Genomic DNA, 27960 nt, shown 5'->3' with positions numbered 1-27960 from the left:
ATCAAAACAACTCACATTTGTGGAGGAGAACTAGGAATGGCCCTTTCTTACCATTTTATTCTGTCTGTGCTTTTGGTAGATTGCAAGCAGAGCTGGGACATACTAATACATTCCTCCCCATTCAAAATCTGACTCCCTTTTGGGTACTCAAGATGAAAGTGAGTACAGGTCAGGGTTCTGGCACAAGGGAGTTGTTTTTGTTTGTTTGTTTGTTTGTTTTGCTTTTATTTGTTTGTTTTGTCAGTTTGTGTTTTGTTTGTTTGTTTGTTTTCAGGAAAGACCCTTAGCAAACCCATCTCAGGAAGCACTTTTTTACTGTGCAGGTGGCTCAGGCTGCCCAGAGAGGCCGTGGGGTCTCCTCCTTGGAGATCTCCAAAAGCCACCAGAAGATGATCCTGGGCAGCCTGTGCTGGGTGGCCCTGCTGGAGCAGGGCTTGGGCCTGGTGGCCTCGACCATCCTGTGGTTTAGTGATCTGCATAGCTGCACCACCGCCCAAGCATGTGCCAGGACCCAGTGTCCAACATAAAAGGACACTGGATTATCTTGCATCGTCTGGATGCAAAACAACAGCAACAATATCCCAGGCTAATGGGCTTTAGGTTTTCATCCTATTAGTTTCTCTTAGGGTTGAAAGCACTGAATTTAAAGCACCTCCTCTTGGCATGCACCAGTAACAACTGGGGTATCACTCTGGATTGCCTCCCCTTTCTGCCCCTCACGTGGCAGAGAGCAGACATTCCCCAGGTGCTTCTGATCCAAATTCTTCCCTCCAGGAGGTTTCCCAGGACCCTCGCTGTTTCGATTAACAGAATGTGTTTCTGCTACAATGGTTGATATATGAAATTGGATTTTGTAGCAGAAAAATTAGTTCCTGGTTATAGAAGGATTAATGGCTGCCCTCTCTTCAGTGTGTGCCCACTGGTAGGGCTCTCTGCTGGGTCCCGAGCATGTACCGAGACAATCTGTTCCCTTGGCTCTCTCTTACAGAAGGGGCTTGTGGTTTCACTAATTTCCCCTCTTTTCTTCCTTTTTCCTCCTCACTATGGGGGGAACTCACAAAGAAAGAAGGGTGGGGAGAAACAAGAACAGGCTTCGAGTGCTCATAAGGAAAAGCCTGCACACTTGCTCCTTGTAAAAATGTGCACTTCTCCACGAAGGGGAGAGACAGCTTGTTTCACTCCTCTGGGCGAGGCACTGTCACAGCATGCAAAATAGCCAAAGTGAATAAAAACTACTGATTTTAACCCAATGCTTCACTTTCTCGGCCAGGTGAAGAGACTTACAAATGCTTGGCTTCGACTTGCTGTAAAACAGGATCCCTCGGCTTTGGCGAAGCCCCATTATTAAATAAGCATCAGGGGTTTAAAGAAACAAAGGCTGGAGGAGTTGGTGGGGGGGGGGAGCCTTATTTTAGGAAGGGGGCCAACAAAGCCGAGATGTTTAGGAGGGGGAAGCATCTACACCCTTAGAAGAGAGCAAGTGCCGGGTGCCAGCTGCAGAGAGCCTACAAGAACGGGTGTCTCCGATCCTTTTGTCTCCTTATATGGTAAAATGATAGCGAGGGGTTTTGCTGGGCTGGGGAAGGCAGCAGCCTGCTTCCACACCACGCTGCCTGCAGAGCTGAAATGAGAAGAGCTGCTCTGGGCAGGCACTAGGAAGCCCCGGCTGGCTGTACCGCTCTCCTCTGCAGGCAGGCCGGTGTGCTCATCACCCGTTTGTTAATGGATGTGACCCCCTGCCCCTGGTCCGGGAGGTGACACTAGCTGCCCGCTGCTGCTCTGTAAGTAAATATCCCTTTCCCCCCCCCCTCCCTCCCCTCTACCCACCGACTGTGCCTTTGAAGGCGCCGCTGGAAACAAAGGGTGCAGAGAGATGGAGAGGGATGCGTGATGTGGTACCCAGTGGGTTGTTGGGTAAGGAGGCGAGGAGAGGGATCTTTGGTCCCCCTTTCTCCTGAGCGCACGGACAGGGTTGTGAAGAGGAGAAAAAAAAGACAAATTCCTCATCAAAGCAGTTACTGCTGCGTGTCCGAGCTGATGAGGCACCGGGTCATTTCGTGTGTACCTGTTTTTAATGACTGCATTGTGCTCTGGGTGTAATCCGCTGGGGAGGTCAAAGCAAGTCAGAGCCGGGCTCTTGGGTTTCGTACACCTCTGTGCACACTTCCTGCTTCCTAGCGCAACAAAGGATGGTTTTTGCACTCTAGCAAGAGCAGATGCACATGAAACAAAGGTAGCCTATCCTGATCGCAGGCAAACACTGTGGACGGATTGTGCACAGGAAAAACAGGGAGCCATCAGTACCATATTTCTTCTTTTTACGTGGAGAGAATAAATTAGAATGCAAATCCCAATTAATAGCTCTGAATCCTTCCTTTCCATGCTTCTCCCTTTGTGTATGTGTGTGCAGCCACGATCATGTAGGTGCTTACTATATGCCACCAAACATGGATTTATCTGTGTGCATAATAAAGGAAATACTAACTTTCATTGTCTGTATTAGTGGCTGCTCTAAACTTCCTACTTCCCTAAAGAGACATGGCTTTTGTTTAGTTCACTCAATACTGGTGTATTTCAGCTTTGCTCTGTACAGAGGCACACTGGAAAGCAAACCTTGTAAAATCTATACAGCAGCTGCTGTTGTTACTCCCCTGATGCCTATCTAGGGTTATATTCACTGAGCTTGCTGATTGATCATTAGGTCCAAGGTCGATAGCTGTAATGTATATTGTTGGCTATACATATTTGTACACTGTCTTAAACAGGAGTTGTCCTAGAAGTGCCAACAGAAGGGCATGTATTACCAGACACTCACACAGATCACAGTGTGAAGGAATTCTGTAGCTAAGGTTGCCATTTCTGTTATGAACCTTATTTTCATCTGTTCAAACACTCACAGAACTCCCTGCTTTCTGGCTAAAGTCTTCTGTGTCTTTTATCAGCCAGATGGTAAACTTTGAAATTGATAGCTTTGGGCATTTGGATTTGAAAAACAGAAAAATAGTCCTTTTTTGTATTATTATTGTTTTTAAACTTATTAAAAAATGTGGTTGTTTTCTGTATCTGTACATAAAACTGGGAAAGGATGCACCTGAAAGACGGCTCTATCCATAGAGCCCATGTATATTCTACATCACATTTTGGGAAAACTAAAATATATATATATATATATATATATATATATATATAAGAGGTAAAGAGGTGCTATATCTATTAAAAACTCAGCTTCAAATACTACCTAGTGACACTCTCATATCCAAAAGCTGGCCAGAGCTCTAATAAAACTACCTTTTGCACTAGTCATAACAGAGATATTGATGGTTTTGGGCTGTCCTTTTGGCTTCAGAACCAACAGTTGGGATGAGGTGCCAGCTGGAAGGTCAAAAAAACTGCTGTTGCTGAGAAATCATGTTTGTGGAAGCTACCTGAGATTCCCACCTGACACCTCCACCTGACTAGTGGGCCTGAGGCTGGGAGATGTACCAGTGCCTGAGTTTTTTTCAGAATGCCTAGAAGATCCCGAGATGGCAGAAGAGTTGGGGTAGAATATACTTATTCTTTATATCTTACCATTGTGCTGAATGTGCTCCCAAGGGAATCAGCAGTGCTACAAATGCAAACACCAAATAATCACTTCCAGGTGGTTGTTTATTTTATAGCACATTCTCATTACTTTCTGTGAGATCACTGTTATCATATAGCAGCAGCTGCATTGTTGGACATTATTTATGTAAACCTTCCACCATGAAGATCATTCAATGGCAATTTAGTCTTTATCTATAACTGATCAAAGTACTCAGATACAGATAATGCTCTCTTTCCTACATAAGATAATACAGTTTCTTAAGGAAGTCTCTTTCCCTGAAATCACATCCTTCCTATCCATACAGACAGACATCAGCACTCCCAGAGATCACACTTTGCACTAAAAAGGGTTTAGACAACTCCTTCAGTCACACACAACATAGTTCTGCAAGTTTCTATCATGCTTTACAGATCAGATTAAAAATAAATAAATAAATAAATTGTAAAAAAGGTACAGGTCATGCAATTGTAAGAGCTGATGTCATGGTTTCTGCTGCATTTCTCTGAAAATTCAAGCTTTCACCCCAAAAGAAAATGGGGAGAGTGGGCTGTAAAGACCTATACTCACGAGTGAATCCTGACTCTGTTCCACAGGACATTGAGTCCTAGGTCTGAGAACCAAGCAACATCTTACCTGCTGTTATCCTCATTTCCTTGCCTTGTAATGTGCAGGACATTAGGAACTGGGTGGGGGGGAACTGCATAAATGTTAACACCATTAGCCAGAGGACATGGCTTCTGCTCTATGAAAACTGGGCTGAAAACTGAATGAATGCCTGTTGCTGCTGGCCAGTACACCACCGCTCTTTCTAGGACCCTAAAGGCGAGTTACGAGCAGGTCTGAGGCAAATTCATGGTGGGTAAATTGATCCTGAGAATCACCAAGGATACCGCATATGGTGTAGTGTTGTAGACAATCATCTTACCACGTTTGGGTACTGCTGCAGAGATTGCAGATCTCATAATTTGCATTTTTATATTGATTAATTTTAATTGTGCATTTTTATGGTTCATTTACATATGCACAGTTATTTGTGATGCAGACTCTTCCCAAGTGAGGGTGTGAAATGGCAGGGTAATGAAAGTTTTCATGGAAATAAATCTTGGATAAACTGACTGCCAAAGAAGCACTAACATTAAAACAATACTAATTAGATATATGTATATATGTAATCATAGAAGGGTTTGGGTTGGAAGGGACCTTAAAGACCATCCAGTTCTAATCCTCTGCCATAGGCAGGGACACCTAAAAGCCCCATCCTACCTGGCCGTGGACACTTCCAGGGATGAGGCAAATATATAGTTTGATTAGAAAATGCTAGAGGCTTATTTTAAAGCTGAATACCATAATGTTCCCAACAACTCAAAAAATTACAGTCTTCATTTTTTTTCCTTTTTACATACCCTTCTACATTATATTAGCTAACTAGGATGATAATGTTTAGTGTATATATCGTAAAGCACTGTAAGAGGGATGTAGGTGAATGTAACACTGACATAAGAATATTCATCTCTCCCTTTTCACAGAAAATATTCAACTTTGAAACTGGAAATATATCAAATGCAGAAGAGCAAGCTCTTCGGCTGCACTTTAGTTTGGCAGGAACCAGTTCTAGATCCTTGGCAAACATAGGCACAAGGGTTCAAAACTCACTATTCTTTACTTCATCTTGCATAATAAAAGTACTAAGTTGCATAAAGAGTAAAAGACTAGTAAGCATTTCCCTAGTCCTGTTTTGTCATTGCTCTAAGGAACCCTTGGGATTTAGACCAGAAGTATCTTCAGAGACTAGGTCCCACCACTGATGAATTTCTTCTCCATGTTATGTAGTGCATCTCTCCACGGTCCATCCAACATCTTCCTTCTTCAGTTACGAAAGATCTCACCTACTAAAAAATTGATTGTCTCCTTGTCCCCAGGCTCCCTTTTTCTTTTAGTGCTTGCTCTTAAGTCTCTCATGCACCACAGACACTTTGAGTCTACATTAATAGCTGATGTCTTTGCTCACTATGTCCAGTCCCCATCCCCAAACCCCAGCCAACAAACTGGACCAGACTGGTTTCCACCTATTTATCTAAGATATGCCCATCTAAATGAGCACCACTAAGACTTATGCAGCCTTTTTTTTTTTTTTTTTTTTCCACATTTTGGAATGCCAATGGCCCAGGAGCTTAGCAGAGAAGTATGGATGCCTCACAGCATCAAGGCATTTCTTGCTACAGTAGTTTCACACAGCAGATGAAAGACATGCATTAACTGTCCTCCACATCACCATGTGTGCCAGTTATCTTAGGCAGAAAGGGCTTTTGTGGTCTTGACTCTGTAAACAGAAACAGAGAGAAAGAGATGGAGTTGTTTTGCTAAAGTCCAGGACAAATAACAAAGCATTCTTCCTGCATAGGATCCTCCTAGTTTTGTTTCTATACTTTCTAGAAAGAAGCAAACATTAGATATTTGGGACGCTGTTCTATTTTTGCGTCCTGGATTGTATTATACAGGATTTCAAAAATATGGAAGAACTCAGAAATTTCATTGTATAGTTGAACTTTTTTTGTTTGTTTGTTTGTTTTTTTCCTGGATATTTTTATCTTAGGGTCTGATTTCCTTGACATTAGCAGTGTTCCTGTCAATAAGAGAAAATGATACTTTTCTGGAAAAATATACCTCTATTGGAGCCTAATAGCTGCAGTCATTTAGCTTAAATATTTTTTTTCCATAGGGTAGAGACAGAGATAACTGCAGGTTTTATTAATCTTATAGTATTTTTCTCCTTTCTCATTTTCTGTTATCTGCTTAAATGTTCTTACTAGAAATATGAATTTCTTTGCTTAAGTAATGTCAAGTATTTGGTCTCTCTCTTTTGAGTATGCCTTACCTTATTCCACAAGAGAAAGAAGGCAGACAGCAGTTTCAAAAGGCTTTGAAATAGAACATAAGAGCAAGCCTTTCCGCTTGAGCTGTGCTCTTCCTTGCTGTGGTAGATGTAAGAGTCATGCTCTGTGTTATTTAAATAGGCTCCTTTTGTAAATGAAATATATGCAGGAATGTTTGTAAAACCATACATCCTCTAGTCACTTCAATATCAACCTCAGTTAATCATAGCATAAATTGTGTGGGGTGCACTGTCAAAGTATCAATGCTCATTTCTTCTGTGGGATCTGTACTTACTACCACTGGTGCTTACTCCATGGCTGCAGGAATGGCTCTAAACTGGAGCAGATCCTTACTGAATGCCAAACACAACAAACCACGCAGAAACCACAACTGAAGAGTTCCTTCTGCACCGTTGTGACTGCACTCAGGCAGCCGCATTGAAAGCCTTCCCCCACAAGAAACATTTTCTGTTCTTTATTATTATTATTGCTTTAATGAAAGCAATCTTAAATAGCAGACTTTCCACTTTCTAATTCATGATAGGCTGACTGTGCTTTCCAGACAGGAACCAGGTATGCTTTGGTTATCTGCACATGTTAATGCAGTCTGTCTGCTCAGAAAATTGCTCCAAAGTACTTAAAAAGACACACTGGAATGTTATACCATAACAAAATAAGTCACCCATGTAAGATGAGTTGCTGGAAAAAACTAACTGTGATTTTGAAGAATACTTTCAGGTAACTTTAACTTTTTTTTTCTTCTTTTTTTTTTTATTTTTTTTTTTTAATATTTAGTATGTGTATAGAAAAGCCTGGGTGGGATATTTAAGATCTGAGTACAATTTTTATTTATTTTATTATTATGTTCAAATGTTCAAATATCAAATCAAGTTTTCCTTGCTTTTGCAAGGTAACTGATAGGAGATCTATAGGTATCTTCTCTGAGCTTAAAGCCTTCAGAAGCAGCAAGGGACACCTCTGTAATCAGATATTTCTGACATCCTAACCTTGACCTGGACACTGGTAAAGCAATCTGGACATTGTTAACAGGGCTGTTGTGGGAGAACAATGACATGTTGTGTTACGAGGCCTTGATTTCTTGAAGACAAGGTGCCAAATCTTTTGATGGGTTTACTACAGGACTGCTCTTCCACAGCAGCAAGAGAAAGAAGCTTCCACTTTTTCCCCAGCTTAAAAATGTCAAGAGAAAGAAAGACTGAAGCCAGATCTGTTTGAGCATCCTTGTCTCATTTACAAGCTTAGCATAAGCACCAGATCATGGGATGCAGGGACACCCAGCAACTCATTCTCTACAGTAATCATGCCTCCTCTTTTCAGGGACCTGCACAAAAATGACGTTATGAACAGCTGCCATAGTAATAAGCTTCAGTGTCTCAATAACCTTGCCAAAATATAACTCTTTTCCTCTCTTTAATGAAGAAATTCATCTTTACAGAGTGGTAGCCCAACAGCCACTGTCAGGGACAGAGGGTCTATGGCAGGAGAATAGCAGATGGCTGAGATTTCTGTACAATGAGCTCTGTACCACTTGCATCTCAGCATCTGGTTTAGCTTTCAGAAGCTAAGGAAGCAAATGTCCCTCTGTGATCCATGGAGAGACGTTTACCTGTTCTGCATCAGCTGGCTTGGTTCCCCATGGCCAGGAGCCTGCTGCTGGAGGGTCAGGGATGCAAGCAACACAGAGAGGCAGCACCTGTCCTGTGGCCAGCTGGAGCTCCAAGCACACAGGTTTCCCTACAGGATCTGCCATCAGAGTGTCTGTGGGCACTCGTCCCATAAAGCAGAACTCAAGTTTTGCCTGGCCAGCCAAAGAGGGCTACCGCCCCTAAATGCATCCCAGTAAACCTAAACATGCAGGACTGTTTTGGATGTTTGTGGTATGCATCTGTTCCAGCCAACTTCCACCACACTGAAGTTCAGGTGGATTCTGACTGCATGTTACATCTTTTTTCCACTTGTCAGTGCTACTGGCAAATAATCATTTCTTTACATCTCCTGAAACAAATTAAAAAAGATATATATATATTATATATATATATATTGTTCCCTTTCTCTCCTGCCCCTCTGCATAACGTTATTGCTTGGTGTGGAAAAATGATTAGCACTTAGAAGAGTGGCTTGCAGTTGCTGCAGTAAGATGGTAGATAATGAATGTGGCAATAGCTGCTAAGTTACAGGAAAATAATCACCTCTTGCCAGAAAGACCAGCACAGTTTGAACTGCTAGTTCATAGTTGCAAAGGATATCATAAATCTTTGCAATTTAGCCTTTGGAACATTAACATAAATTGTTTCCAAATGCTCTGGACCTGCATGGCTTATGTCACTGGAGTTGCCAGACACAAATCTTCCTTTCTCAGGGGAAGGAAAATAAACAGATCAAAAATACTCCATGTGCACAGTTCTTCTGGGGAAAAAAAAAAAAAAAAAAAAAAAACACGAAAATAATAAATAATTTAAAAAAAAAAAAAAGAGGTGGGAGAAATGTGTGTACATGTTGGAAGAAGATGGGTGTCTCCAATGACCTTTTATTTCATGTGCAGGTGGCTGACAGGGCACAGGTAAAGTCCTAGCCCTATAGACCTGACTAAGGTCAATAGCATATCCCCTTTAGGCATCTACAGAGGGGTTAGTTCAGTATCTCCAAATACCAGTACAGCAAGAGATCAGAGTTTCACTTCTCTAAATAAACTAAACTCCTATATTGTTTAGACAATTTAGACAAGAACATCTCTTCTTAGGCCTGCAAACATTGCTGGAAAAAGCATATATGGTCTGGGGTAGCTAGTCCCTTCTTCCAGTAGCAGATCATGTCGATTGATGGGGGAATGCCACATAATTCCTTAATAAACCCTAATTTTTATGAGGTAGTATGATATCTTCAACAATTGCTTCTAGTAAAATGAGCCTGTTTAAGCTGAGAGGGGAAGAAGAGGAAAGAAACACAGCTTTTATTTCAGCCTACTACTTATATTTTGGTAATTTTCATGCCAATTCTTACATCCTGGAAGACATTATCTGGGTAGTGCTAACATTTAGCATAAGTTGGAACTTCCCTTCTGCGCATGCAGGGGAAAGCTGTTTTCCTTTTGAAGATGTACTCGTTATGTCTAATGCTGTAGGAGGGAGACTATGGCAGAAAAATCAATTTCTCCCTTATGCTAATGTTGAGAGCAATCTGAAATTGCATCAGTATAAAATGACTACTGCAATAAAATCTAAAGACCTTGTGGTACTACAGAGAGGCGTAATAAAGATGAGTTTCTAGCCCACAGAGCTCTACAGACAACAAGTATCAGCACAATAGGAAGGCAGTAATCAATGGCAAGGAGGCTGAATTGCAATTTGTGCCTGTCCACAACTGTGAAAAGTCTTTTTTTTTTTTTTTTTGACAGGCAAAAGCATTGCTCAGTGTGATTTCACATTTGTTTGTAAGGCAACAGTGAAAGGATTCATTTGACATTCCTACTAATATTCAGCAGATAGGCCCTCTGATTATTTTAGATTTAATTTCTTCTCTCCAGAGAAGAATAAAACTGCCAAAATATCCTCAAAATATCACATACTGAGTTGTGAGATTCAGTCCAAGACTTGAATCTAAACAGCCTGGAGCTTGGGATGCTTCACTCTGAATTCCAGCTTTCTGAAGGAAACCATATGAACCTGAATGCCTAACTTTAAGAGATATTGGGTCTGAAATTGGTGCCAGATCCAGCGAAGAAGTCACGTAACTAAAACCAAAATGCAGATCTTGGAAATTTTCCTCTCTTGTCATTTAATTTCCCAGACCGCTGGAGCTGTGCCTCTAACCCTAACCAGAAATACCCCTTCAGGGTCTTCTCAGAGTGGAGTTCACCCCAAATCTACTGGGACATAGAAATTAGGTCTGCCTCTCCCTGCTCTGGGAGGGGCCCAAACCACTTTGACAATCTCAGAGCACAGTTAAAAAAATCACATTCCATTCAGGATTTGTCTAGGTATTTTCCAAAATAGTGGCAGTGACTCTTAGAACAAGCAAGCAGTAATGCTTGCCTGTGTTCCTGTGAAAAACACCCAGAAAATAATGGAGAAGAACACCCCCGTGACATCGGAACATCCAGTTCAGATGGAATAGTCCTTGCTTCCAGTCACGAAACACATCTATTTTACATTTGGCAGCTTTGGATGAAGAATAGAAATGGTATAAACCTGTAAGGGAATCACATTCTATATTTTTCACTCTTAAACATCTTCACCACACCAAGTTTTGGCTCTGTGGTATTGCACACCTAATTCAAGGCTAGAAAAAGGAAAAAAAAAAAGTAATTCTGAAGAAATGCGAAAAAATGCAAGTCCACACACATTTCTTGTTCAGATTTCATCTTTACAGTAATGCAAATTGACTGTGCAACCAAATCTTATCATTTAAAAAGATTATAGGGTCTGGTAAAAAGCTACAGATTTCTGTCCTAAATATCTACCTTTTAGACAAAGCTATCACTCCTCTCAGATTCAGTCATACAAACACACAACTTTATAATAGTCTGACTCCATTCTTTTAGCTGAAATTACTCCTTGAAGGAACTTGCTTGAAGCAAATCAAGTCCTTTCTACTTCTTTCATGGGAAATAGAAATGTGTTATGTAGGTTGGGAATGTATAATGGGCTCAAAATGGAGGGAATATAAATCCACCAACACTGACTGAAAGTTGTGGCAAAGACTTCACCTCCACTTGAAGAGAGAGACTAACCTGCAGGAAGCAGGTTATGAAGGAAATACAGCCCTGTGCCTGCCCTGTTTCTTGCTCTCTTTCCTTCTACTGTCTTTGCTAACCACTACTGATGGAGATGGGCTACAGGTGAACTTTGGGTAGTCTCTGCACTTCTTTCTCCAGTGTAATTCTGATTTTTCCATCGTTTTGTTATCAGTCCCTATGATCCTCTTCAATCTCCAAGGACCAAGAGCACCTAGCGTACTCCTAGCTCTCCTTTTGGATAAGGAAATTAACTAGTTCTTCCCCACAGCTTCTGTAGGGTGAAAACAGCTGCACTGCTGCTCCTTTTGAGTTGGTCATAGCACGGATGACTGACTGTCAGGATTTGTCTTCTAAGCACTCTGGGGAGTTCAGTAGTTTGCCTCTCCTTTTTCTTTAGCAGTCACCTGGAGCTCATAAGGCTTCCCAGCAGCTGAGCCATCATGAATGCATCACACATACAAAAGCTCTCACTTCTTAGGCTTTGTGAGTAACTACACAATTCAGCAGCTGACAGATCATCAAAAATAGAAAGCCTTCTAGCCACCAAATCCAACTTTGCCCATTCAGACCACCCTACAACCTTAATCAAACCCCAGCTACGGGGAATACAGGATAATAAGAACTGAAATCCTGGAGGAGAACTAGAATTTCAGAATGCCCTAAGGGTGGCTCCTCCAGCCAAAAGAAGAGAAAAAACTCCAGGATCTAGGAACCCATGCCAAGAACACTAAGCAAGTAACAACTTTTTGTTTAAAAGTGAGAGCTAAAGTTGGCAAAAGCACTGCAGCTGCTGTGAACATCACTTGTGTGTGAAAGACAGAGACAGTCACTTAAGCCATTAGTACCCAAAGCATTTAAGGCTTTATAGACCAAATCTGGCTTCAAGGGGAGCCCAGACCTGGCAGGCAGTGAAGGTCATGCAGTACAGGTGGAATGTGCTTTCTGCCTGGGAAATTCCCCTTCCTAAACAGACAGCTATGTCCTGCTCCAGCTGTAACCTCTGAGCAGATTTCAGGTGTAACACACACTGCAAGCCTCAGGCTAAGAAAGAAGCTGGTGATTCCAATTAAACCCAGACCCAAAATAAATTGTCCCAGGCAGTAATGAACATCCATGCAAGTAATCAAAGTCATTTGTGTCATTGTTCCTTGTGTGTGCATCCAAAATATACTGGAGACATAACAAGACCAGAGGAGAAAATAGCAAGTGACCCTGATTCAGACAAGATGTTCTTTTGCATTTTCTTATAGTGGCTTTTTTCCTTCCATAAACATTACCTGACATTTGGTTTAACCAGGGTAGATAGCTCTTGTTTGTGTCAGTTACCACAGCAGCTGGATAACTCATTCAGTGGCAGCAGAGAAGACTCACTCACACAATTGCTGCCCCCCCAGCTCCTGCTGCTAACAGCGCCCACAGTCCCGTGCGTGAGCAGAGATGGAGGGGTACTGGCTCTCTGCAGACCAATGATTGTCAGCCATGGGCTTATTGAGAATGCAGAGAAGGAAAGAGCAGAAGCACAGGGCAGTGGTGTTAGATAGCCTGTGCATGACTAAAGTCTAAATTACTTTATTTTTATGGATATATAAAAATTAATATTATATATATATATATAAATGACTAAAGGTCCTTCTGGAGACCAGCTGGTTCGTCCTCTTATTAAGATACTTGGTTTCCTTCATCCCCTACAGAGACAACATCTTGCATTGGGCCTGTAGGTCAAACTAACTCAATATTCCTTAAGTATCCCATGTGAATTCTTCACAGTCAGGATTTACCCATTTTCCTTTTTCTGGTCTCTAATGCTAGCTCTGGTCAAAGACATGTCAATGGTGGTTAAAATAGATGGGCTACAGTCTTTGATCAGGGCCACAGCATTTATAGTTTAATTCTTTTGTGTTGATTTACCTGATTTAAATTTGAATTTTATAAACTGGAATTGATAATAAAGCCTTCTTGGGGGATTGGGTCAACATGCTTAGTCTAATAAATGCCTGCTTTTTCTGTCTTTGTGGTAGAATAGCTGGTCTCCAGACACCAACATGACTGAACGCTTTGACTGCCACTACTGCAAAGAGTCCCTGTTTGGCAAGAAGTACATCCTGAGGGAGGACAGCCCCTACTGTGTGAAATGCTACGAAAACCTTTATTCCAACACCTGTGAGGAATGCAAAAAACCTATTGGCGCTGACTGCAAGGTATGGCAGAGTTATGTCTCATTACGGAAATCTTGGCAGAGTAGTATACTATCCCATAGCTGTGAGCACATCCCTCACTCTAGGGCCCAAAGAGCAAGGCCTCTACACAGAAATGAGGACCTAATTCACTAATGTAATGAATGAATGATTTGGTCTTCAAAGTGCTAGACACTTCTTTGGAACCAGCAGGAATGAAGGGTGCTTCGCACCTCTTAAAACACAGTTGAGCAACAAACATTCAAGTATTTGTTAATTTAGTTTGGAAGGGTGACATGAACGTCCAGGGCCTTATATAACTGGAGGGCATGATGCATAGGTTGAGAGGAGTTGGAGCTCTGCAGCAGCAACAGACCCAATTTAAAGTACCAGGAGGGTTTTCAGGTGAAAATATTTGATATTAAAAATGCTTGCAATCCTTCGGTATTCCCCAAAGTTAACGGGTTAAATTTAGTGACCTTTTTCCAAAAGTAATAAACTGCAGACATTTTACTTTATCATTTAAGACAGAGAACACTGTCTGTATGTGGGAGCCTTCAGAGGTGTCTGAATCATGGTGTCATTTGGTGGAAGGATCCATAAGTTTATCTTCATGGTTATGTAGGGTTTTCTTTTGGTAAGAAAGTGTTTTTTTCTGGACCCTTATACCTGTTTTTCATCACTTCCAATGGCAAGACTCTATTATAAAACATGTTAATAGAAATTGAAAAGCACCCCTCTTCCTGTAAGCCACAGGATGATCTGATGGTAGAAAGTCTTCTTAACTCATCAGGAGAGCCCAACTGGCCTTGGGGCCAGCTAGGATCTGGAAAGGTGGCAGAAACCCATTTTTCCTGCCTTTGGGTGGGAGGGAGCTAAGCTGCTGCTGGCTCTGCAGTGACCACAATTAATTGTCATCAAGAGACAAGACACACTCAGAAAAAGATGCCAACTCATGGACCACAAAAATCTGGCTAACACTGACCAAAGTAATAAGTCAGTCAGAACACAATTAGACTTTTAAATGGAGAATAATGATAGTGGAGCTGACTAAAGATTACATAGGAAAGAGCAGAGGCCTCATCTGCTTGAGCTATGCATTGCTGCACCACATGGCAACATCTACCTGCTCTAAATGAGGTGTGACTGTCTGCTTTCCTTTTAAATTACCCCCCAAAAAATGGAGTTTTACACCAGTTTTACTCTGACTGAATGAAGACAGATGATATTTGAGGCATCCAGTGAAGTGATGGTTGGATTGCTATGGATGGATTTCATCCCACATACACCCTCCCTGCACAAAACTGACCTGTTCAAAGTTGGCCAAGAGTTTCACTGGCAGCATGGTTTTGAATTAAAACAGCAATTTACAGAATCACAGAATCATCTAGGTTGGAAGAGACCTCCAAGATCACCTAGTCCAACCTCTCATTATGTTGCATGGCCATGGGATTCTTTGATTTCCTTCATCTGATTTCCTTCATTGCTGATCCATCCCCCTAGGAACATGAATTAATTCATATTGCTGGTACTACCAGGCTATCATTATTTCAAAGACTCAGAGATATGAAAGTATATGCTTATGCAGATCAGGAAAACTGATTTCCTTTCTTCCAAACTGATCCATCCTATCCTACTGGAAAATGGGTAGGAAAGCCCCTTTCAGAAGCCTTAAAAAGGTGAGAATGTTTGACATTGTGACAGAGAACTGGCAATAACCCATAAGAGGCTATAAAACTGCCAGTTTTAATACAGCTCATAAATATGCAGATTAGAGAAAAAATACAGCTGGCCTGACCTGGAAAAGCAAAATATTTCTGCCCCACTCTAGAATGTGCTTTTGTTTTAAGGTCTCCTTCTAATCCCCTGAGAAGATATTTCCATGTGTTGATATTCAAGAATTTCAAAACTTGGACTGTCTTCAACAAATCTCGAACAAAGCATTCAGGAATTAATCAGGCTGAACTTTTCAACCCAAATTTACGGATTTAGGGAGTGTGGGTATTATCCAATATACTTCATTTCTGTATTTTTAAGCAAAACACACTCTAATAGCATATAAAAAACAACAACAACAAAAACAATTAATTAATTTTCTGCAATACAAGAATATTTTTATATGTAAAGAACCAAAACTACATGTGGAGAACCAAAACTAAAAGACAGTAAATAAAGATTTCTTAAAGAGATTAACTGCGTACCAGAAAAAAAAAATGCATCCTTTGTTTTTGTTCGTTTCTGTGACTGCTGTTTGTGCCTGAAAATAATCCTCCATGCTCTAGCCTTTCAACCTGTTGACCAATTTTAAGCAAATTTTGACAAATGGAAAAACTTTCCTAAGCTCTTCGAGTCTTCTGTAAATAAAATACGTTGTGAGTAGTAAAAAAAAGAGATCTGAATAATATTCCCATTGAGAGGAAAACTGGAATAGTTTTTGAAGTGCAGTAACAGGCTCTAGAGAATACATTTAAGAGAAAGCCCTTCTAAGTGCTTCAGCCACAAGTTCAGTCAAAGCTTGTCCATGATTGAGCATAATTTAACCGGGAAACACAAAGTCACAAAAATCATGCTGCTTCTCCTTATTAAACTATATATATACACACAAGCATCTAAACACATAATAGATATATACACATTATACACATATATACATATTTATATATACCTTTTCACACATTGCATTTGCAGTACAGTCAAAACATGTCATGCTTTGAAATAAAACCAGTATGTTTACTACAAGTGCAAAGTAGACTCCATACATATTAGTTGTCCTGACATAGCCTTTATTCAGGTGTAAAATTTAGAACTAAAGCTTTATGAAGTGAAAGTGTTATCCAGAAGGGCAGCATCCAAGCCTCCGTGTCCTCCAGGGGCACCCACCCTTACATTCCTCGACAGGACAGACTGAAAAGCCCCAACTAGCTCTCACCTCAGATTCTCCTTTGCAAGTCCCTTCTTGGCCACCGCTGCTCCTCTGCACTGAGAAGAGCTGAAATTAGAACTCAGCTCCAGTGAAGATGCTCCTCATTTCACCCTGCAAAGAATTTCCTTCTTGTGGGTGGCTTGGTGAGTCTATGGCTGTTTCTTAGGACTTGCAAAATTTGAGACTAAAGAGCTCCCAGTACCCAAAGAATGAACTCTTATCTGCAAAATTAGGTGCAAAGAAAGAATTAGCTTTGATAAGATAGTAAATGCTTACTCATCTGTGTGAAAATTACTGTACAAAAGATTGCAGAAAAACAGTGAACAGAATCTCTCTCCTCTTAGCAGACAGGAGCAATCCCCTAACCAGCCCTCCCACTCAGGAGCAACCCTCCTACAGCTGAAGGGGCCACACCAAAGCAAAACAGGTGATGACAAGGAGACAGCCTGCTCACCAGCTCTGACACTACTGCAGTATCTTTCTTGCTGTGTTTCAGCACCGGTGCATAGCACCATCTCCCCTGGGTTACACTGAAGCTTCATGTACCGAGTGGTGGGAGGCACTGGCAGACAGACAGTTGGAAAACACGGTGCCGTCTCTCACAGCTATTACACATCCTCCACATGCCAACAGGTCCTAGCAGAAATTTGCTCCTTTTAGGCATAAGAGGTTGGCATTTTGATGCCCATGTCCCCAGTGAATGCTCCCTACGCCCACTACTTCTTGCTTCTTTCTGGAAATCCATCCATAACGTTCTCATTTGCTTAACTGCTTAAATGTGACTTTTGGTTGATTTTTGCCTTTTTTTAATAGTTTCTTTGCAGGCCCCCTGGCACAGAAACCATCACAAATACAGGAAATACCTCCAGTAATCAAGTGCTTAATGCAGACCACAAGCTGGCCTTGGCAAGCAGGAGAGGGTGAAAATTTCCTCTACAACATGTGAGAATGAAATTAAAAGTGGAGCATGAGATAAAACTACTTTGGCAGCACATAGGCCAAAAATGAGTCAAAAGGGTCAGTCCTACATATAAACTAAACAAAAAATAAAGCATCTAATGATGTGGATCAGGAAAGGATGAAAAGATGTCCTAGTTTTTAAACTTTCTTCCAAGTTGCAACACTTCCTCTGTGCATTACTGAGTATCAGACTAGCTCTCATGAAGAGGAATGGTGACAGAGAACATTCATCTCTTCTTCTTAGTACGGTGCTGGCTTCAGTAGAGTGCTGCTTAATTTTACCTTTTCTAAATATGATTTTGATAGGGGATTAACAGTCTAGTATACTAAAGTGTTCTGTTACAGAGTGTGTGTGGCCATAATTTGTACAGAGATTTGTTGTAGTATCTCATTTTCCCTGCTTGTCCTTCTGAAAATAGCATTGTTACTAGCAAGAAAAAAAAGAAAGTCTGATGTGTTTTCCATTTATGAACAAACATATACAGTTACTCTTCTGGTAATGGTGCCTCTAGTCTGCTGCTTCTTGGTGGGTCCCTGTTGAGAGCCAGTTCAGGAGAAAAGGTAATTCATAATGGCTTAAGATGGATTAGACCTATAAAGGTCTAAGACACAATGTATTTGCAGGATATGAGGGGCTGAAAACAGCTATCCTGACAAAGTTTTCTTTGGAGATGACATGATAAAAGTCAAGGAAAGTAAAATTGTTTGAAAAGCACCTGAGGACTTTTCAAAACAGTAGTTTCAAACCTATTTTGCAAGGGATGACTAAAAAGCTTTGGATACAAATAGGGTCCGCATAAATTTTTCCTTACGTCATGTTCCTACCGTCAGTCATCTGCGTGTGTACAACTGACCTCCTCTTGGCTCACTCTGATGTCTCTTGGAGGAACACCCCAGAATTTGCTGCTCATTTGGTCCCCCCAAGGAGCTGAAATTTTCAACAGAGGCAGATTCTCAGATCAAGCTGAGAGTTGTACCCTTTCAAATCTGAGTAGCTTCAGGTCTCCTTAATCTAGTTATGTTTATACTCAAGTAAATGCAGATAAGGGAATTATTATTTTTCACATTCAGAAGAAATATAACTGAATGAAGTGCTAAATGTTTCTTCCTGCAAATTCAGCTGCAGGATTTATTGTAGCTCTTCAGAGGCAGGCATTGCCCTCCTCCCCCTCTGTTTTCACTGGGAGCACATCTGGAACTAGTTTGCAGCTCTCTGCTCTTCAGCTGCAAAACACTTGCCCAGGACAGACCAAGTCCACAAGCATCTGTGTGTAGGCATCTCTCTATACGTAAACAAAGTTCCACTTCTGAAATATCAATCTATGGTAATTATTTAGGCTGTTATCTGTGCTTGTGTGTGCTTTATCTGACGAGAGCACGTGGCTGTCAGTTTTCACAGCCAGATGCACAGATTGATGGTAAAAAGTCATTCTCCAGATTTCTTTTAGGAAACATAAGACGATTCATTAAGAACTACAGTTAAAATACATAGCATCAGGGACTCATTTCTTTCAAGCTGCATAAAGCAGCTGAGAAGTCACACTCATCAGTATTTTAAGGATGCACTCTAGTTGTGAGTCCACAATAGCAAATGTCTTTATTAGCTCTTCCTGGAAATCCATGCAATAAACAGTAATTAGTTGTAAATCACTTGTGTCTTCTGCTGGAACAGATTTGTTTATGTTCCTGTCAGCTAGCCTAACCTCGAGTAAATCTAATGCTCTTTCAGCTTAACTGAGCACCAGCCTAATAGTCAGACAAGCTTGAAGTCATCTTTGCAGATGCAGCTTCTCCAGTGTAGAATCTGATCTAGATCAATAAATCTGTAACTTACGTGCAAGCCAACAGCTCCAGTTGGATATGCAAGGTACTGACATAGACAAAACCTGATATCCACCGACTTCATAACACTGACCTAAGAACAACCGTGAAGCAATTCGCAAACCATTTCATCAGTACCTTGAATTTCCTTGCTTTGGATGGCAGATTCAGAGAAAGAAAGCAATAAGCATTTCACCTGTCCAATGCTCTGCTGCAGGCACGTCCAACCCAGACATCCTAAACATCCCCCACATTCAATGAAACTAGCTGTTGCAATCATCCAAGCTAGATTATTAGCTAAAGATTATTCACACCAGTCTGAATCTTGCTTGCTTTGGGTTGTAGCTGTAATTCATCACTTTGACACTATGCAGTGTCTGCTACTGTGACCTGCTCCACTAGCGTCCATACAGTCTGCCATCGTAATCGATTCAAATATTAAACATTGCATCAGCAAAAACTAACCTTTTTCTTCATTATTCCCCTTCAACAGGAAACAGACCTTCTGCATGTTGTAATTTTATTGATTAAACATGGCAAAATGAAAGGACATCAGTGTGTGAGTTTGGGATATAAAAATTAGCTAGCAGAATATTGCAAAATAAGGAGAGATGCAGAAAGTGAAAAAAAAAATGGAATATGTGCTGCTACAAGAGAAAGAAAGACAGATTTGCTTGCAGGAAAATTTCATATTTTGGAAAACCATCTTGGCTGTATATTTTTCTGGTGAAAATATTTTTCCCCTTTGAGATCAGATTTAGACTAATCAACTTCATTTAAAGAAGAAAAAAAAAAGAAGAAAAAAAAAGCTAAATAACTGCTAAACAAGTTTTGTTTGTTTGTTTTGGTTGGTTGGTTTTATTTATTTATTATTTTTTTTTGATTTTGCTTTTAGAAAAGTCTTAAGATTTTCTGGTCACAAATCTGGGTTGTTTCAAAAAGATTTCACTGAAATGAATAGGCAATCTGAGCAAACAATTGTCAGAAAGCTGTACGATAGGAAGCTTAGATATTCTCTCTCGGGCTGCATTCTCAGAGACAAAAGACATATTGGACACTTCTTGTTACTCACAGCAACCTAAGAAATTTAGGTGAGTAGCTCAGTTGTCCAAAGAGAGATTATTCATTTTGCAAATTCTTCTGAAGTTACTATAGTTTAGCACATTACTATGCATCCGCTGAGCTATGCAAAAACTATTTCAGTGTTTCCTGTTAGCTATTTTTGAGAACAAGGATCCTGCTGACATAACACGTTGCTATTTTAGGCTAACCTAAATCCACAGTATTTGTTTGCTCTGGGTTAAGATTGCGTGTTTGGAGTCACCTGTGACTAGGCTCACACGGAGTCACTTAGGCCAGAGTAGGTCTGACAGAAGCTATTGTTTCCATTCTACTCTATACAATAAATAAATAAATAAATAAAATATATTAAACAATTGAGTGCTGATAATTAACATATAGCAGATCTTGAGCTTGAACCTGAGAAATTCTTTCTGCTGAATTTTTATACTTCCCGTTCATGACAACACTAACACACCTCTCTGCCCTCTCAAACTGAAGCCTACATATTTAGGGGTAGATAACCTTTCTTGTAATGACCTGAGCTCCATTTTGTCTGAATTCTCAAAGTCACTGTTTAAATGTTACTTGGTTAGACTACTTTGAATTTTAGAAGACACCATGTACCCCTTTAAGACATAGTTCTTAGAATAACTTTTTTTATGTGTTGGTTTGTTTTGTTTTAAATTTAAAAAGTATCACTGGGGAGATAGTTTAAATATTTAGGTGCTCCAAGATGCTAATCCCTTGGTCAAGAGTGTTCTGGATCAGGGGCTGCAGGCACGGTGTGGTCACATCCTCCTGAGTGTTCAGTCACCAGCAATGCACCTGATTTATATTTGAAACAGAAACATAAGACTTGGAAAAAATCAGTCACAGCACATAGATGTGCACACACACACAAACAAAAGGAACAGGTATCAGGCCAGTTCTACCCTTGGTGTAAATTTGTTGAACTATCAAAAAGGGAAAGGGATTTCACTCCAGAAAGGAACAGCTACAAAACAACCAAGAAATTGGAAATAACTTCGACAAATAGGGGAAGTTATTATATTGCTAAAGTTAACAAGTTCTAACCTGACTCAAAACCAGGACTTTATTCTCAGAGGAAATACCTAACTGAACTGAAATTTAATTCAATTGACCTTCAATTGAGAGAAGGTTGACAGTTGTCATCAGCTGCTTTTGGTAATCATGGCAAAATAAGTTCACCTTCATCAGAACACGCTGTTTTCCTGAGCTGTGGGAATAAGCCTCAGCTCCTGGCTGTGATTCAGATCCGAATATGTTTATATTCTCTGAGCTTCCAATTGTGCAAATTGCTCCTTCTGTTTACTCTGTGGTTTTGGATTTCTATAGGACCTGTCTTACAAGGACCGCCACTGGCATGAAACCTGCTTTCACTGCTTCCAGTGCAAGAATTCGTTGGTGGACAAGCCTTTTGCCGCAAAAGAGGAACACCTACTTTGCACTGACTGCTACTCCAATGAATACTCTTCCAAATGTAACGAGTGCAAGAAGACTATTATGCCAGGTTAGGATGCTATGTTATTTCCATGACCAGAACCCATAGTTTTCATAACGGATCTTGAGAGAATTTTTATACAGGTGGATTACTCTTGAAAACTAGTATTGATTTCTTTTAGTATTTTTATTAATGGAATCTACAATATTCTTTAGAAGCATTCATTTAAAGGCTTTTGATGGCTGGACAACTCTTCTGTCCAATCCCCCCTTTGTACTCTGTCTCAGTTGGCTTTCCATGCTTGAAGATCAGAGGACGCTCACACAGTTTACTTAATTCTCAGTTTAGCTTTTTAGGTAAATACTCTAAATTTAGATTCTGCAATAAAAACGAATACTTGATCAAGATATCCATATGATCTTTCTTGAGCACAAAGGTAGAAAGAAACAGGAAAACAGAAAAAGACTCACTTGCACATGACAATAGGACAGCACTTGATTTTTAATTGATTTGATTGATGATTTGAGGGCTTAAAGTAGAAGGAATACTGGTCCAGCAATAAAACACTAAAAGGCAATTTGAACAATCCTTATTCATGTTCCATAAAGATTACCAGTTACTTTTCCCAGTTAATTTTTTCCTTGGCTGATTCTCGCATCAGTCATCCTAGACAAAAGCTCAAAAACACAACTTCCTTTGCACACCTAAGGTGTTTTGATAAGGGCTTGATGACAGCGTAGGACATATAAATAAGAAACAGCAAAGATATATAAAAGCAGATAGACATCCATTTATCAGTATAAGCATCTCTATCTGTTATTGCATGCACACCTGTTTTTCCAGATACAGTACTAAAAATTGACATGTCTGAGAGCAGCCAATGCTAGTTCTAAACTGGAATATATATATATTTTTTTACTGTTTTTAAAATTTGTTCATACAGCACTCCATGTTAGTACAGGAGAGCCCTCTGATCACCAACTAGCATGTAATTCATTTTGAAAGAACCAGCAAGTGGCTGGATACCCTTTATGGAGATTGTTGATGCTACACTTGTCCTTTGTTTTGCTCCAGTAAATGTACAAGTTAGATTTAATAAAGCATTATAATGACAAGCCCATTAAATACTAAATAATTACAAGCTTGATCTTTCAGGCCTTCTGTAAATATAATTCTCAACTATTCCAAAAACATGTATCCGTATCTTTTCCCAGGATGCCACTCCTCCAAGAATTCCTTTTGGTATGGTATAAAGAGTTACCAGCACAGGGAGCACATCTTTCTTAAAAAGCATCCGTTAACAAAAAGGATCAGAAATACTCACGCATCCGGCAGAAAGATGAGTAACAGTGCACTTGCTACATTGCTGCGAGTTCTTTCTTTAAAAAACAAAATTGCTGAAGTATGGGCAGAATTTAACGAGACCAAAAAAAAAATAAAAAACAACAAATAAATAAATAAATAAAATGATGATACTAGTAAACAAAGAGAAATTAATATTTGAGAAAGGGAAGATAGTAAAACTTCACCCTGTGGTAACAGGGGTGAGAAGAGCTGGCAAAGGAATTAGTGTGGTTCTTCATCAGTAGCCAACACACAAACAGCTCGTTAGTCTTCTAAGCACTTGATATAGTGTCAACATACAGAGAAGTGGCCTAAGCCTTCAGGATTAGCAGTAAATGTCTCTCTTCTTTTAAGGAGAACCTCTTACTCTCCAAAAACTTCAACTGGTACCCCCATCCCTTGCGAACTAGCCTCTGTCTCATAGCTGCACTGCATATTCCCTGACAGCCAGCCACCAAACTTGAGTTACAAATTGCATCAGGCTTGGACAGAAATTCAGTTTATGTTCTGGTCTCGTTACAGGTACTCGGAAGATGGAATATAAAGGCAACAGCTGGCACGAGACTTGCTTTATCTGCTACCGCTGTCAACAGCCAATTGGGACAAAGAGTTTCATCCCAAAAGACAATCAAAACTTCTGCGTACCCTGCTATGAAAAGCAGTTTGCTATGCAGTGCGTCCAGTGCAAGAAGGTAGTGCTCTTATTTTATTCACCTAAAGCACAAGGGATTGAGCTCCAGTTAGGTCCAATTAGGTAGAACATCATATTTTTCTGTGCGTGTGAGTGGGTGGGTGTTAAAAGATTCAAAATCAACTGATTTCAAGAGACGATATAATTTCAGCTCCCATCCTGCACCAGGCACAACATTTACTTGTGTTTTGTCTTTGTCTGTCTGAAAATAGACCTAATTACCTTTACTACTTCCTAGAAGCTTCAAAAAAAAGGTGGATGGATAGGAGTTTCATACCTTAAAATCTCTCTCCTAGAGTCTAATTTTAACTCTGTTTGAGAACAAGCTCCTAAGTACTTTGGAAAGAGGCAAAGACAGATGAATGCACATATTAAATCGCATGATCACACAGAAGGTGGATTTACCAGGGAATCTCCCCTTTGTGAAGACAGCAAATGAAATTAAACTGACCAGTTTTACAGCTTTTTAGGAGTCAAAAGTTTGGTTTGTCTAACGTCAGGGGAGCTGTTTTTGTAGGCAATGACTAGTTATAAGAGGAAAAAGCCCACACGAATCATGGGGAAGCAGAAAGCAAAAATTTCAGGTAAAAATTGAAATATAGCAATCTCTGCCAAGGGAAATAAGAGGAAAATTAAAACACACAAGGTAGTTCTTTCACTATGAAGAATGGCACAGGTGAAAGAACAGAAATGAGACAAATCCTAACACATGAATTAAAAAAAAAAAAAAAAAAAAGACCTACAAAGACCGGCTTTAAAAACAAAGAGCACAATTCAGAGTGACACACAGGGCTTCTTTGTATAAATGGGGCAATTATAATGAATCACTTGTACGTTCTTCTCAAAGTTAAATTCAGCCAAAATTATGCTTTACTTCTGTTAAGCCTTTTTTTCCTCCCTCCCACCCACAAAAACCTCATCACCCTTCCTCTCTACCAAAGATTCAAAGCTGCCACCCTCAAGAAAACACTTTGTCTTACTTCCCATAAACAGGCTATCACTTCAGGAGGCGTTACTTACCGGGAGCAGCCCTGGCATAAGGAGTGTTTTGTTTGCACTGGATGCAAGAAGCAGTTGTCTGGACAACGCTTTACCTCCAGGGATGAGTTTGCGTATTGCCTGAGCTGCTTCTGCAACCTTTACGCCAAAAAGTGTGCTGGATGCACAAACCCGATCAGTGGTAGGTCTCTCACGGCGAGCCACTGAAAAATATTGTATTTTTTCTGATGAACTGCTTTTAATGTTCAAAGTAGCTTGAGAGAATCAAGACACTAGATAATTTAGGATTCGTGAACTTACCATGCCTTCCAAGTGCCTAAAAAAAAGTGAAAGAGGTCCTTAAATTGAAGTTTTCTCCTTTCCACCTGACTTTGATGACACATGGTGGATGCACAGTAACAGAGTTATGCAGGTAGTGGGATATCCATGGCTTTTCACTTGTGCTCATGAGAGGGATCACTGACCTCAGTAAAAACAGGCTTTCCACCAGCAGTGTCTAAATGGCTTATACCCCACGTTGTAGCAAAGTATTTCTTCTCAACACAGCAACTGGAAAATTACAAGGCTTTTACATACTGCTTTCCAGTACAATGGTACTCAAAAGATCAACTGCTTACAGCTTTACCTTTGAAACACAGAGCATAAAATTGTAATCTCCTACATGAAGTAATCAGCATTTAACACCAAGATTGCATATCTGAGTTATATCTGAATCTTTTTCTCATGGTAATATTGCTCTGCCCCACACACACAGATGCTGGTATGCATATCTCCTAGAAAAGTCAGTGCATAGCACCTTGCTTAGCATTACCCATTCACATCAGAGGCATTTCTCTTCTGAATATCGCAGTCCTTTCTTTCATATGCTGTTTTTTTCCAATGTTATTACTAATAGCAAAACAAAACAAAAAAAACCCTCTCAAGTAAGAGATATGCCCAAATAAGTCCTCTCATCGACTTTCAGCTAGTCAATCCCTCTGAATAATATTCCAAATGCTTATCATTTTTAAGGTTAAACAATAATTACTATTACAAGAGACATTCACCCATTTTATCTTTTTTCTCTGTACATCTTCCATACTATGATAACATCCACAGCCTCACACTTTTGAATGTTAACCTGCTAACCTGCTTTTCTTGAGGCACCCTCCCTGAAATCCATGAATCAAGTCATTAAGTAGCCTACCAAGACTCCTTTTCTAAAGAACTTAATGCATTTTCACAAAACGAGATTAACTTACCCAGACATCACAAATGTTGTGCAAATAACCACCAGACTTCTGTAGTTCAGATGCAGTTGCTTTTCTTTTCTTCTGCTGTGCATTGTAGTGCCATCCTGCTGTCAGCTAAGGGCTGAGGCATCCCTTGAAAGTTCATTTCTGCCACCACCCATAAGCACACCAACAGTCTAGCTCACTAACTCAGCTGAAAGCAACAGAACTGCTTAAGGATGAAAATCCTACTTGTTCCAGAGCAAGGGTGACAAAATTTGCACAGCAACAAACAGAAATAGGTTCAGCATAATGGCATTTTTCACTACTGTATGTCAGATGTCCATAGCTACCAGAAGTGGAGTCTGAAATAGCATCACTTAATGGCTAATGTGCTATTCTTCCCCTGTAACAGAATGCTTTTGGTTTCCAAACAGGTCTCGGAGGAACCAAGTACATCTCGTTTGAGGAGCGGCAGTGGCATAACGATTGCTTTAACTGTAAGAAGTGTTCTCTCTCGTTAGTGGGCCGCGGCTTCCTAACAGAAAGGGATGACATCCTTTGCCCTGAATGTGGAAAGGATATTTAAAGCTCAAGATAAGAGGCAGTGAAGAGAGGCAGAAAGCCGCGCTTGCAACTTGTAGCCTGAAACACACAGATGTTTGGAACTAGCTTTGCCCTTCTGTATTTCGCTATACTATTAACATCACTTAACCTTCTTACTCAAACTATCCAAGTACAGAGGGAAAACAACTTCAGAATCTCTAGTAGCAGTGATGGTGTTTAAGATTTCTGTAGCTAACTAAAACTAATGCAAAACCTGAGATATAAAACCATTTGGGTGTTACTGACATAATACACTTTTTTTTTTCCCTATTAAATATTCCAGTTTAAGCATCTGAGTTAAGTTATGAGCAAGTGATACAGTTCAATGATTACAATGGCCACACACAATAAATTCATAGATGGGTATTCAGGGTGAAGCCCCCAGCCTGCTGAAATTAATGGCAAACACAACTCAATTTCAATAAGGCTGTGGTCTCACCTCAGTGTTCTTGAGCTATGTGACTAGTGTGTGCTGTCAAGTATGTAGGAAGACTACGGGCGTAGAGGGTGTTTTAATGTACAAGGATTTGTGCAATGTCGTAAAGAGATAACGATAAAACAGTTGAAGTGGGAGTGCTTCATAACATACATATTTTATTGCATGTCTAGCTGATCATCGTGTGAAGTACAAGCTCTGATTGACAGTGTCAGTATTACATTTAGTCAACATTACACTGCACATTGTATTTTTCAAAATAAAGTCATTTAAAACAAAATTGTTGCCGTGGTTTAACTGCATTTACACACTAGATATTTACAAATAAAATGCTTTCACAGTCTTAAGAAACACAGTGTAAGAGCCACACAGACATGATCTGTTTTTGCATGCGCAAGTCACCATGAAATCATGGAGTTTAAACAATCCCCGTACAAGCCCTGCTGATACAGCAGTCTTCTACTAACTACAGTCACAGGGAAAGTTATCAGCAAAACCAAACTATGTGAAAATACTGATTTGATTGCAGCTGATAAAAGTGTGTTCATTGGCTCTGAACTCAAAACCAAAGTATTCTTTCCAGCAACCACACTTAAAACATTCAAGCAACATTTATCTTTGCAAAAGTCAGAAGTTTATCTTCTGACTGGGGCATGCTTTAATTTTATCATGTACCGCAATTTGTAATACCCTTTTCTCTAGCAGCACTTCTGCTACATGTTTGCTACAAAGGCAATAAAACTAAGACACACAATCCACAGCATGATAACCATCTTCCCAAAACACAATGTGGCCATGTTATGCAATGCACAAACTCAGTAAACCTTCCCCATGGAATTTACTTGCATCATGGAAGAGGAGGAAAGTAACATCACTTTTCCAACAGGAATCTTTCTTTACTGGGGGCGCTGAGGCCCTGGCACAGGTTGCCCAGAGAAGCTGTGGATGCCCCATCCCTGGAGGTATTCAAGGCCAGGCTGGATGGGGCTTTGCACAGCCTGGTCTGGTAGGAGGTGTCCCAGCCCATGGCAGGGGGGTGGAAATGCATGGGCTTTA

At 40.3% G+C, this 27960-nt stretch overlaps 1 protein-coding gene across 2 annotated transcripts; it reads left to right on the top strand.

Annotated features, from left to right (window-relative positions):
- Nucleotides 1-1465: 1465 nt before the first annotated feature.
- On the top strand, nt 1466-27184 carry FHL2 (four and a half LIM domains 2). Of its 2 annotated transcripts, none has more exons than XM_035316796.1 (6): nt 1466-1781; nt 13239-13413; nt 21512-21686; nt 23484-23653; nt 24646-24832; nt 26300-27184. In XM_035316796.1, the coding sequence occupies exons 2-6, from the start codon at nt 13258-13260 to the stop codon at nt 26449-26451; spliced, it is 840 nt and encodes a 279-aa protein (XP_035172687.1). In that variant the 5' UTR covers nt 1466-1781; nt 13239-13257; the 3' UTR covers nt 26452-27184. The 2 variants fall into 2 exon arrangements, with proteins under 2 accessions (XP_035172687.1, XP_035172682.1); XM_035316791.1 differs by having other exon boundaries at nt 1467-1781; nt 13234-13413.
- Nucleotides 27185-27960: the final 776 nt, after the last annotated feature.

Source organism: Oxyura jamaicensis, chromosome 1, assembly GCF_011077185.1.
Source record: "Oxyura jamaicensis isolate SHBP4307 breed ruddy duck chromosome 1, BPBGC_Ojam_1.0, whole genome shotgun sequence".
NCBI lineage: Eukaryota > Metazoa > Chordata > Aves > Anseriformes > Anatidae > Oxyura > Oxyura jamaicensis.
Note: the sequence above shows the minus strand (reverse complement) of the source record. Positions and strands in the feature narration are given on the sequence as shown.

What these genes read in the sequence shown, in the direction of transcription:
- FHL2 (XM_035316796.1), top strand. Translation starts at nt 13,258, where the DNA reads ATGACTGAACGCTTTGACTGCCACTACTGCAAAGAGTCCCTGTTTGGC. An exon ending in CTATTGGCGCTGACTGCAAG is followed by an intron (nt 13,414 to 21,511) that starts GTATGGCAGAGT and finishes GGATTTCTATAG; the next exon opens with GACCTGTCTTACAAGGACCG. An exon ending in CAAGAAGACTATTATGCCAG is followed by an intron (nt 21,687 to 23,483) that starts GTTAGGATGCTA and finishes GTCTCGTTACAG; the next exon opens with GTACTCGGAAGATGGAATAT.